Source organism: Pristis pectinata, chromosome 33 (genome assembly GCF_009764475.1).
Source record: "Pristis pectinata isolate sPriPec2 chromosome 33, sPriPec2.1.pri, whole genome shotgun sequence".
Classification (NCBI taxonomy): Eukaryota; Metazoa; Chordata; class Chondrichthyes; order Rhinopristiformes; family Pristidae; genus Pristis; species Pristis pectinata.
Window position 1 is genome coordinate 15,837,708 of NC_067437.1, and position 13,388 is coordinate 15,851,095.

General features: G+C 46.3%; 1 protein-coding gene across 1 annotated transcript in view; it reads left to right on the forward strand.

Moving 5' to 3' along the window:
* Positions 1-13,388, forward strand: part of LOC127585632 (ubinuclein-2-like) — a 59,169-nt gene that overhangs the window by 32,694 nt on the left and 13,087 nt on the right. Inside the window, exons 11-15 of the mRNA XM_052043245.1 lie at positions 2,438-2,581; positions 5,811-5,861; positions 6,278-6,320; positions 7,469-9,079; positions 12,775-13,033. Of these exons, the coding sequence (XP_051899205.1) occupies positions 2,438-2,581; positions 5,811-5,861; positions 6,278-6,320; positions 7,469-9,079; positions 12,775-13,033 (2,108 nt within the window). The remainder of the gene's footprint in view (positions 1-2,437; positions 2,582-5,810; positions 5,862-6,277; positions 6,321-7,468; positions 9,080-12,774; positions 13,034-13,388) is intronic.

The following is a 13,388-nucleotide window of genomic DNA, read 5'->3' on the forward strand; positions in this document are numbered from 1 at the left end:
CAGAAACTCAGAAGTTTGAGTCATATTGTGGCTACGGAGCAGGTCAGAGTCTGGGTATCCTGTGGTGAATGACTCACCACCTGACACCCAAAAGCCCTTCCACCATTTACAAGACACAAGTCAGGAATCTGATGGCATATTCTCCACATGCTTGGATGAGTGCAGCTCTAATAATACTCAAGAAGTTCACTACCTTACAGGTCAAATCATCTGCTTGATTGGCTCTCCCATCCACCACCCTAACCATTCAATCCCTTCACCATTGGTGCACTGTTGCTACAGTGTGTACCATCTGCAAAATGCACTGTAGTTACTCACCTAGGTTACTCTGATGCACCTCCCAAACATGTGACCTTACCACCAAAGGATGTAGAATAAGGGAACACTACTACCTGGAGGTTCACCTCGAAGTTGCACACTATCGTGATTCGGAAATGCATCACTGCACCTCCATTGTCACTGGGTCCAAATCCTGCAACTCCAACCCAGTATATTGTTGATGAACCTTCATCAGTTCAAGGAGGTCAATTACCATACCACCTTCTCAAGGAAAATTAGGGATGGGCAATAAATGCTGGCCTTGCCATTGATGCCCACGTCCTAAATAATGAATTTTAAAGAAGTCAGTGGGAAGTAAGGGCAGAGATTGCTGGGGCTCTTTTGGAGGATTTTGCATCTTCATTAGCTATGGGTGAGGTACCTGAAGACTGGAGGATTGCTACTGTCCCCTTGTTCAAACAGGACAGTAGAGCTAGGCCTGGAAGCTACAGGCTGATGAGCCTTACATCAGTGGTAGGAAAGTTGTTGGAGAGGATTCTGAGAGGCAGGATTTATGTTCACCTGGAAAGGCAGGAACTGATTGGGAGAAGTCAATGTGGTTTTGTGCAGGGGAGATCATGTCTCACAAAGCTGATTTTTTTAAGGAGGTAACTAAGAAACTTGATGAAGGCAGATGTGGTTTACATGGACTTCAAAAAGGATTTTGACAAGGCCTCTTGTAGTAGGCTGGTCCAGAAGGTGAAGGCACAACACATCCAAGGTGTGTGGTACTGGTGGATGGATGGGTGTTTTTCTGCCTGGAAATCTGTAACAAGTGGTTTACTGAAGGGATTGGTGCTGGGACCTTGTATAATCACAAGATCAAGATCACAAGACAAGGGAGCAGAAGCAGGCCATTCGGCCCATCGAGTCTGCTCCAAGGAAAAGGGAAAAAGAAATGGGGTGGGGAAAAAAAAAGAGAAAAAAAAACTATTCTAATCCCATTTTCCAGCCTTATCCCCATATCCCTTGATACCCTGACTATTTAGATATCTGTCTATCTCCTCCTTGAACACCCCCACCGATCTGGTCTCCACTGCTGTGCGTGGCAAGGAGTTGCACAATTTCACCACCCTCTGGGTAAAGAAATTTCTCCTCATCTCTGTCTTGAAACTGTACCCTCTAATTCTAAGATTGTGCCCTCTGGTCCTGGACTTGTCCACCAAGGGAAACAGCCTAGCCACATCTACTCTATCCTTACCTGTCAACATTTTAAATGTCGCTACGAGGTCCCCTCTCATCCTTCTGTACTCCAGTGAGTACAGTCCAAGAGCCGACAAACGCTCATCATACTTAAGCCTTTTCATTCCCGGAATGATTCTCGTAAATCTCCTCTGAACCCTCTCCAACGTCAGCACATCCTTCCTAAGATGTGGGGCCCAAAACTGCGCACAGTATTCCAAATAGTATATATAAATGATTTGGATGAGAATGTTGGTGGTATGATTAGTAAGTTTGCAGACAACAGAAAAATTGATGGACTCGTCAACAGTGAAGAAGGTTATCTAAGGATACAGCAGGACTAAGATCAGCTGGAAAGTTGGGTGGAGCAGTGGCAGATGAAATTCAATCCAGACAAGTGTGAGGTGATGCCCTTTGGGAAGTCAAATTCTGGTAGTGCATATAGAGTAAATGGCAGGGACCTCAGGAGTGTTGAGGTACAGAGGGACCTTGGGGTACACATTCATAGCTCGCTGAAAGTGGCAACCCGGGTAGATAGGGTAGTGATGAAGGCATTTGGTATACTTGCCTTCATGGGCCAAGGCATTGAGTATAAGAGTTGGGCTGTTATGTTGAAGCTGTACAAAAACATTGGTTAGAAAAACACTTGGGAGTATTGTGTACAGTTCTTTTCCACACTGCACGGAGGATGTAACAGCAATATAGAGTGCGCAGAAGAGATTCACTGGATGTTACCTGGAATGGAGGGCTTTAGTTATGAGGAAAGATTGGATAGCCTGGGCTTATTTGACCAAACTTAATTTCTCATGAGTGGGCAAACATCCAGCTATCATATGAGAAATTAAGGTAAAGGGGAAAGAGAGAACAAACAGTGCAAGGTGATTGACCTAAACTACCAAGATTCTGACAACAGTCTCTTTATCATTGCTGTCATCAGGGACTTGCTGTGTAATCTGGTGAAGATAAAGCTGGGATGTTATGAACTGGAGCAAAACAAGTCACAGTCGGTGGAGGATTATCTGAAGGCTTTTATGGAAACTGAGGTGAAACCTATCTGGCCGAAAGGTTGGATGCAGTCACGGTAAGATATGCTGCTTTTTGTCACTTTTATGACCCCCTTTAAGCAAAATCAAATAACTTAAACAGAGATGGATGTCTGAGAGTTACTGAGTCACTGAGCACGTCATTTGTTAATGAGTCTGTTTCCATTACCCTCCCTACTTTTGGTCTGGCCTTTTCTGTAAAGGTGACATGGCTATTCAGAGGCCAAGTCATTTCAGGAGGCGAGGTTTATTTGCTTGGGAAAATGGATTATCACTTCTGTAAACTGTCAGTGCTATTGGATGAACCCAGAAGGTTTGAGTAAGGAGGTCCATCCCTCTGACTCAGTGGCTGGCTTGGCTGCCTAATTATCTATACAAACATATTGTCTGCATTTTAGGAAGTACATAATTAAAGGTATAGCACATGCAGATGTCCTGACTTTGTGAAAGAGACAATAGAAGCACACAGCTTTAAATGGCCCCTGGCCCTTTAAGGATGCAGAGAAATTAAAGAAGCTCTGCTGTGTGTGGTACATTTCTAAGAAAACAGGGTTTGCCTCCCCCTTCTCTCCGTAGCTGCTTCAGGCGTCTCCAGATTGAAGTGTTATCTTCGGGTGAACACACTGATCATGGCAGTAACCACAAATGATTAACCACACTTTAATCAGAAAGCTGCATAATTCGTAAAACAGGCATGTGTCAGGTGAAATTGGGATAGTGTTATTTGTTCAATCTTTCAGAAATGGGATCTGATGCCAATGACAGAGTAAAAGTAAAACCAATTTGACCACATACAGAGAATCTTCAGAATTGGGAGGTCTTGGCTCTGGAGGTTATTTACTCTGAAGGTGATGCCACAGGAATTGACAGAGCCAACAGGGGTGGACTAGAAAGGGCATGGGATCCACTTGATAATCAAGCAATACATGGATTTAATATTCCCTTCTATATGTGGTCAAGTTTAAATTTTTGCCCTTGCTCACGGACACAGTAACTCTGGCATTCTCACCTCCAGCTCTTCCCCATTACCTTATGGAAGATGATCCCTCATTATACTTGCAAATATTATTGCTTGGGCTGGTGTGTGCACTTCCCCATTGGTATTCTCTGTCTGATCATTTGGATACCCAGGTGAGACAAAAAGCAGGAGAAGGAAAGAAGAAACATCTGTTGTTGTGCTCCCATCTCCTCGTGTGCTGCTCCTATGAAATTTGGGCAGTTTGTTAAAGCAGCAGCAGGATTCCCCATCTAACGTTTTTGGATTAGAAGTAGAGCAGAGACAATTTCCTAGTTCATAACCTAGAGTGGGCAGGTTGTCTTATGAGGAATTGGATAGACTTGTCACTTCTTGTATCTGCTGGAGTTTGGCAGAGTGAGAGGAAACTTGATTGAAATGTGTAAAGTCTTGAGAAGGTGGATGTAATGTTTGTTTTTGTGGAAGAATCTAGAACAAAGGTTCACTAATAATAAAAGATAAGTATTGCCCATTTAGGAAGTAATTATTTTCTCTGATGGTTGTGGAGCATTTGTAACTCTCTTCCTCAGAGGATGATGGCAGCAGAGTCTTTGAGTATTTTAGGAGGTAGGTAGATTCTTGATAGCAAGAGTGTGAAGGGTTACAATCAGGAGTTAGAGTTGAGGTTAAAATCGGATCTGCTGTTATCTTAATAAATGGCAGAGCAGGCTCCAGTGGCCTATTTCTGTGCCTGATTCAAATGTTTGTAAACACCAGATAACAATGACTGTCAAATCATATTGTACAGAAAAAGGCCAATGGCATCTTTGAAGAGCCATCCTGTTTGACCCACTTGCGTATCACTACCGTGGTCCTGTGATTATGTCTTTTTCAAGTGCCTATCTATTTCTCCTGAAAAATATTGACAACCCTTATTGATAATGTGTTCATGATTATAATTGCTGGGTAGAAAAAAATAATCTCTTCCCTGGTGATTCTGTCATTTATTGACAATTCTGCCTGTGGAATTTGTTTCTCCTTTTCAATTTCGTCATTTGGAGGGAGAGAAGATTTCTTTTCCCTTAGAGGAAGATATGGCCTTACAATAATGTGTCTTAATGACTCTTACCAATTTCTACAGATGTGCTATAGAAAACACCCTATGCAGATGCACCACAGCTTGGTATGGCAGCTACTCTGCCTAAAACTACAAGAACTTGCAGAGAGCTGTGAACCAGCCTCCCCTTCATTGACTCTATCTACACTTCCCACTGCCTCAGGAAAGCACCTAACATAATTAAAGACCCCTCCCACCCCGGTCATTCTCTCTTGCCCCCTTTTCCCATTGGGCAGAAGGTATAAAGGCTTGAGAGCATGGACCACCAGGCTCAAGGACAGTTTCTATCCCACTGTTATCAGAATCTTGAACAGCCCTCTCATATGCTAAAAGATGAACTTCTGATTTCCCATTCTATCTTTTCGTGGCCCTTGCACTTTATTTGTCTAGCTGCACTGTACTTTCTCTGTAACTGTAACAATTTATTCTGCATTCTCTTTTCCTTTACTACCTCAATGTAATTATGTTTGGAATGATTTGTCTGGATGGCGGGCAAAAGGAAGCTTTTTACAGGATCTCGGTACGTGTGATAGTAATAAGTCAATACCAGTCTGACCCCCACCATGATTAAAAGCCATATTATCAACCGATTCGCATGTCGGACTAAACTTCTGCTCATCATTAATATTCGTCATCGGGTAATAAAAGGAATCTGGGCACGGTGGTTAGGGTATCTGGTTGAGCAGTAAACTTCTTTGAGACCATTCTTCAAGGTAACAGTCCCAGTACACCTCTTCACTGAGTCCCAAGTACTGAGAGGCACTCAGCGTTGGTCAGTGTAGCTGGATGCCAACTGCAAAACAAGCTGTTCAGGGTCACGAGACAGTTGTAGATGATGTTAACAGTGAATAATCAAGGGTACATCTAGATACCCTTGAAGATATGTAAGTACACTAATGAAAGATCGTTAACCTGAAACATTGATCTGTTTCTCTTCCCACATATGCTGTCTGATTTATTGAGTGTTTCCAGTATTTTGTTTTTGTTATGATACTAAATGGATACTGTTCTGAGGTTTGGGTAAGAATATTGAGCCAAAGGAGTGGAGATTTTATTCTGCATCTATTATTGTGAGAAATAAAATATTCTGTTGAAAAAAACAACACCCAGTTCAGTCGTGACAGTCCCTGTCCTCCCAAAACTGCGATTTGCACCTGGTCATGGACTTTGATATTGAATGTCTGTTCTGTTGCAGGATGCTGCTTAAGGAGAGCAAGAAAGTGCATAATCATCTGACAGCCACACCGTGAGTAGAACCCATCAGTTTTTATTCACAACTATTTTCTCTCCTTCCACAAAGACCTAGACTCCTTCCACAAAGACCTAGACTCCTTCCTAGAATGTGTTTTGCAGGCTCCTGCAGCTCTCCTGAGCCAGTCTTCCTTTATGGGTCAGGATTGATCCTGGCTGTGTATGTCTCTGTAACCATAAAATTAATATTTGTAGAATGCTGAGAATTTTTTAATGCATTTGCATTCTATTACTTGTCTGTGTGTCCGCATGTCTGTGCGTGTGTGGATGGAACCAAAGAAATGACCATTAATGTGTCTTTCTCTTTCAGATGGCAACTACATATTACCTTTTGAGTTTCAATCTTATTTATAAAATACTGTTTAGGTTGGTGCAGTCAAGGACCTTTCTTCACTGTCTTTCTTTTCCTAGAGCCAAGAAGAAGGTGATACTGGCACCAAAACCAAAAGTAAAGGTGAATCCTTCTATTTCTTGTTGCTCTTCTTTCTTCTTCAAGTCTACATTGGATTTATTTAACTAGATTGCAGTCACAACATGCAATGACAAGTTGTAGTTAAGTAGTTTCAACTGGCTAAGCATGAGATTAGAAAATGGGTGTCTGTAAAATTGAGGTAGGAATAATCTCCCTTTCTCTCTCCCAGTAGTTAAAATAAGATTTCTTTATTAGTCACATGTACATCAAAACACAGTGAAATGCATCTTTGCGTAGAGTGTTCTGGGGGCAGCCCACAAATGTCGCCACGCTTCCGGCGCCAACATAGTGTGCCCACAACTTCCTAATCCATACGTCTTTGGAACGTGGGAGGAAACTGGAGCACCTTGAGGAAATCCTATTTCCCCTTCCACCACTTCCCCATATTAAATCCTGCTCTGCTCTGGTCAAATCTCTCTATCTACCACTCCTTCATTTCTTCTCTTTCACTGTCTCGCTCCTCCCTCCCCCCCCGCCCCCACCCACTGGCCTTTGTCCCCTGCTCCAATCCTACATGGACTTCATTTCCCACTTCCCCCTCCGTTCTCTTGCCTTCTCCCCAACCCCAGCATCCCAATGCCACCACTTGCTCCTACCATCACCACCTGACACCTATCTGGCTGTCATGTGCACATGTACAGTGAGGTACAGGTACAAAGAATAACTTGCAGCAGCACCACAGGCATGTAGATTCAGACAACACACAGAACATAAATTATACACGACAGTGGTTTAAAAAAAAGACTAGTGCAAAACAACACCGTCAGGGACGTCCATGGTAGTGCAAGAGGTGGTCCGTAGTGTTCAGTTGCTGAGGGAGGATTAGGGTCGTGCAGCTGTTCCTGAACCTGGTGATGTGGGACTTTAAACCACCTGCCCATCAGTAGCAGCGATAAGAGGGCATGATCCAGATGGTAGGCATCCTTGATGATAGATGACATCATCTTGAGGAGGCACCTCATGTAGACACTTTCAGTGGTGGAAACCTCAGGAAGTTTGTAATTGGGATGGTTATGAAGAGGACTATTCTGTTCTGCAAGAGGTTATGTTGAAGTTTGGGTAGGAGTTGAGGTAATCTGGTGACTGTTACAGTTGCTAACCGATTACGTTTTTGATTTTTCGTTATATAGGATTCAAGCCCAAAGAAAGAACAAAAGCTTTCTGCTTCTATAGATGCTGGGCTGAAAGTGCTGCCAGTGAGCAACATCACACCTATCAATATCTCAAGTTCCAGTTGTACCCCTAACCAAGACACTATTTACTTGGATGATTCTCTAGATGAGGATCTGACCATTAAACCCCCTTCCTTAGAGTCTGTGTCAGATGCGTTGTCCGTCTTCAATAGCACACCCAAGGCCACCAGAATTGTAAATAATTCTGTCCCAGGCACAGCTCGACCTCAGCTTATGACGAAAGAGGATAAGAGGGTTGTGGCCAAGGTCACACCTCTGGCACTTTCTCCGAAAGAAGCCACACCATCCCCAAAACTTGCCACCACATCTCCAAAAGAAGCTACGCCCTCGCCGAAAGTGACCACGCCCTCGCCGAAAGTGACCACGCCCTCGCCGAAAGTGACCACGCCCTCGCCGAAAGTGACCACGCCGTCTCCAAAAGTGACCACGCCGTCTCCAAAAGCTTCCACGCTTTCTCCTGTTCCCTTGACCTTCAGTCATTTATTTGGTCACAGTTCGAGCACAAAGAAATCCCAGGATGCAAGTCGACCAGGAATGAGCAGCTTGATCGCTGGCTACACAGCTCCTTCGCCACAAGCGCCCAAAGCTCCTTCCGTGGCCTGCACGGCCAAGCAGCAGCAGTCTGGAGTGCAGAGGCTGAGCCAGTCGCAGGCCCAGGTCAACAAGCAGCAACCCCAGTCCAGCGTGCATCACAACAGCCTCGCATCTCCCTCGCATGTCGTCAGCAAGGTTCACCAAAACCCGGTGGTGAAGTTGAACACCTGTCCGCAGCACCTGCTCTCGAGTCACTTGCCCCAGTTGTCAGAGAAGTCAGCCGCCTATCAGTCATCGTTTGCCCCCTCGGCTACCAGCAGCACCCATGTTTCCCACACTTTGGCCTCTCGGACCAACGTCAGCCCATCTACCTCTGGCAGTTACATGCCGAAAGCCACGGTGCCCACCAGCACCTCAGTGCAAGGCTTCAAGCCTCCGTTCACCATGGCTGGCCCGCTCAAGACTGTCACCACTTCCAGCGCCGGGAGCCAGAATGTGTCGGTGGGGCCAGGTAATGTGGGTGGGGGCTCTGCCAGCAGGCAAGGCAGTGCCAAACTCTCCGGCGGACCGTCTGGCAGCAGGCCGTCATCTTCCAGTTCGGCCAGCGGTCAGCAACAATCAGCGACCCTTGTGAAAAAAACCTCAGTGCCTCAGAAACTGGCCAGCCCTCCCGGTACAGCTGCACCTAGCAAAACCGTCACAGCTGCAGCAGTCAGCCGCAGCAGCTTGAGCGCAAGTGGGGCGTCCGTCAAAAGCAGTGGAGCGGCAGGGAGGAGCGGTGCCACTGGATCCGTGGGCCTCAGCACCAGCAGCCGCAGCACCGCCAGCTCCAGCATCTCTGTCAGCAGGACTGGGACTCTGAGCAATTCAGCTGCCAATAGGGGCAGCCCGACCGGAGCTGGCACAAGGACTAATGTGAGTGGGGGGACAGGAAGCGGTGCTCAGGTTGCTATAAAAATGCTGCCCTCCCTTCACAGACCTTCCTCTGCCTCAGGATCATCAGCTGGTATCCAGGTAATGACTCTCTACGCCTTCCTGTCTTTTACCGGACTTTGTTGAGAAAGCAGGTTCTTCTCAAGCAGGCTGGAATACAGAACCGTGTCGTGCCGTCCATCAGACCACCCTCACACTACCTAACCCCTTCCTCCCGCATATCCCTCTATTTCACATTCCTCCATATGCCTATCCAACAAGCTCTTGAACCTGTTCAATGTATCTGCCTCCACCACCACCCCAGGCAGTGCATTCCATGCACCAACCACTCTTTGGGTGAAAAACCTCCCTCTGACATCTCCCCTGAACCTCCCACCCATAACCTTAAAGCCATGACCTCTCGTCTTGAGCATTGGTGCCCTGGGAAGGAGGCGCTGACTGTCTACTCTATCTATTCCTCTCAATATTTTATATACCTCTATCATGTCTCCTCTCATCCTCCTCCTTTCCAGTGAATAAAGCCCTAGCACCTTAAGCCTCTCCTCATATTCAATACCCTCCAATCCAGGCAGCATCCTGGTAAATCTCCTCTGCACCCTCTCCAATGCCTCCACATCCTTCCTATAATGAGGCGACCAGAACTGAACACAGTACTCTAAATGTGGCCTAACTAGAGTTTTGTAAAGCTGCATCATAACCTCGCGGCTCTTAAACTCAATCCCACGACTTATGAAAGCCAACATCCCATTGGCCTTCTTAACTGCTCTTTCCACCTGTGAGGCAACTTTCAACGAATGTGAATATGAACCCCCAGATCCCTCTGCTCCTCCACACTGCCAAGTACCTTGCCGTTTACCCTGTACTCTGCCCTGGAGTTTGTCCTTCCAAAGTGTACCACCTCACACTTCTCCGGATTGAATTCCATCTGCCACTTGTCAGCCCAGCTCTGCATCCTATCAATATCCCTCTGTAAGCTCCGACAGCCCTCCGCACTATCCACAACACCGCCTATCTTAGTGTCGTCCGCAAACTTACTAACCCAGCCCTCCACCCCCTCATCTAAGTCATCTATAAATATCACAAAAAGTAGAGGTCCCAGAACCGATCCCTGCGGGACACCACTAGTCACTGCCTTCCAATCTAAGGGTACTCCTTCCACCACAACCCTTTGCTTTCTACATGCAAGCCAATTCCTAATCCACACAGCCAAGCTTCCTTGGATCCCTTGGCCTCTGACCTTCTGAAGAAGCCTACCATGAGGAACCTTATCAAATGCATTACTAAAATCCATGTAAACCACATCCACCACACTGCCCTCATCAATCTTCCTGGTCACCTCCTCAAAGAACTCTATCAGGCTTGTGAGGCAAGATCTTCCCTTCACAAAGCCATGCTGGCTGTCCCTAATCAGTCCATGATTCTCTAGGTGTTCATAAATCCTATCCCTTAGAATCCTTTCTGACAGCTTACCCACCACAGACGTGAGACTCACCGGTCTATAATTCCCTGGCCTATCCCTATTACCTTTTTTGAACAAGGGGACCACATTCGCAATCCTCCAATCCTCCAGCACCACCCCCGTAGACAACGAGGACTCAAAGATCCTTACCAGCGGTTCAGCAATCTCCTCCCTAGCCTCTCGAAGCAGCCTGGGGAAAATCCCGTCAGGCCCCGGAGATTTATCTGTCTTAATATTATTTAACAACTTCAACACATCCTCTCTCTTGATATCAACAACCTCGAGAACATTACCCCTACCAGCACTCCCTTCCGCATCATCAAGACCCCTCTCCCTGGTGAATACCGAAGAGAAGTACTCATTGAGAACTTCTCCCACTTCCGCCACCTCCAGACAAATTCTCCCACCTTTGTCCTTAATCGGACCTACCTTCACCCTAGCCATCCTCCTACCCTTCACGTACTTGAAAAAGGCCTTGGGATTTTCTTTAACCCTACTAGCCAAAGCCTTTTCATGTCCCCTTCTAGCTCTCCTCAGCCCTTTCTTAAGTTCCTTCCTCGCTACCCTATATTCCTCACGGGCCCTGTCTGAACCTTGCTGCTTATACCTCACGTATGTTACCTTCTTCTCCCTAACAAGTCATTCCACCTCTCTCGTCACCCACGGTTCCTTCACCCTGCCATTCCTTCTCTGCCTCACCGGGACATATTTATCCCTAACATCCTGCATAAGATCCTTGAATATCGACCACATCCCCATGGTACATTTTCCTTCAAAAAGGACAATCCAAATTAAACTCCCAAGTTCTCTCCTTATAGCCTCGTAGTTAGCCCTTCCTCTTGTCCTCTCTGCACCTGTCCCTGTCCATGACAATTTTAAAGGTTATGGAGCAATGGTCACTGTCCCCCAAATGCTCACCCACCAATAGATCCTTCACCTGTCCCGATTCATTTCCTAAAACTAGATCTAACATGGCATTCCCTCTAGTCGGCCTGTCAACATACTGCGTCAGGAATCCCTCGTGGACACGTTTAACAAATTCTGTCCCATCTAAACCTTTGGTACTAAGCAGGTTCCAGTCTATATTTGGGAAGTTGAAGTCTCCCATTATAACGACCCTGTTATTTCTGCTTCTCTCCAAACACTGCCTGCCAATCTGCTCCTCTATATCTCTACTGCTACCGGGGGGCCTATAGAATACTCCTAGTAGAGTAACTGCTCCTTTCTTGTTCCTTAACTCCACCCATACGGACTCTAGAGATGATCCTTCTACAACATCCATCTTCTCCACAGCCGTAACAGTGTCCCTGACCAGTATCGCCACCCCTCCACCTCTTCTCCCCCCTTCCCTATCCCTCAGTTGTGCCCTGCTCCTTCCCCCACCCCCTCACCCTCCTACTTCACCCACCACCACCCAAATAACCTGTAAAGTTTGTTCTCCGTTCAAACAACTGACTGGCTTACTGCTCCAGTGACTGAGAGTTGATGAGTTCAGCAGTGTGTGTGATCAGTGTGTGCTTCACAAGGTCACAAGACAAAGGAGCAGAAGTAGGCCATTCGGCCCATCGAGTCTGCTCTGCTACCTCACCATGAGCTAAACTATTCTCCCATCTAGCCCCAATTCCCGGCCTTACCCCCATATCCCTTGATACCATGACTAATTTAGATACCTATCAACCTCCCCCTTAAACACCCCCAATGATCCGGCCTCCACAGCTGTATGTGGCAATGAATTCCATAAATCCACGACCCTCTGGCTAAAGAAATTTCTCCTCATTTCTGCTGTAAATGGGTACCCTCTAATTCTAAGACTGTGTTCTCTTGTCATGGACTCACCCACCAAGGGAAACAACTTAGCCACATCTACTCTGTCCAGTCCTTTCAACATTCGAAATGTTTCTATGAGGTCCTCTCTCATTCTTCTGTACTCCAATGAATACAGTCCAAGAGCTGACAATCGCTCATCGTATGTAAGCCCTTTCATTCCAGGAATCATCCTCGTAAATCTTCTCTGCACCCTCTCCGACATCAGTACATCCTTCCTAAGCTTGCCTGGTACCTACATACTGACTATTCAACTGGAGTCGGTGCCTGATGATCGATAGGCAGGAGCTGCAGGTCGATAACTGCTGTCCTCGTAACAAGTTGTCAGCTTATCCAGCCAACAATAACTTGTGAAATTGAACTTGGTTAGCGAGAAAATATTTGGTTCAAAAAATTATTTAGATGCAGCGTCATGATATGCACGTTTCCAGTTCCATTTCTTGCCTCATGCAGTCCCCGTTCTGTATTCGTTTCTTTTTGCCTCCCTTTCCAGGCGACCGCTGGATCAACCTTGTTGGCAAACACGTCACCTCTGACTCTAATGCCATCGCCCCTGAATGTAACAAATCTCAATGCGACGTCTGCATCTCTGAACACGGCGGCAGCGTTCAGCATGTTGGGCAGCCTGGTTCCTGTTTCCCTTCCCTTCCAGCTGCCGCTCAACCTGCTGAGCTTTGCACCAGAATCTGCCGTCTCCACCACCGCGCCTACTGGATCTACCTCAGTTACGTTCCAGCACAACTTTACACAGAGTAAGTTCCCCAAAGTTGTTGGATGGGCCGGTGGGAGTTCTTGTGGTAGGAGTTGTGGGCAGTCTCACCAGGTCACAACCATATCAGTTTTCTAGTATCACTGGATAGGCATTGCACCCAACACTGAGATCAAGCTGTAGATGGTGAAACACTCATTATAGGAAGGATGTGGAAGCGTTGGAAAGGGTGCAGAGGAAATTTACTAGGATGCTGCCTGGTTTAAGAGAGTATGCATTATGAGGAGAGATTAAGAGAGCTAGGGCTTTACTCTTTGGAGAGAAGGAGGATGAGAGGAGACATGATAGAGGTGTACAAAATATTAAGAGGAATATATAGAGTGGGCAGCCAGCACCTC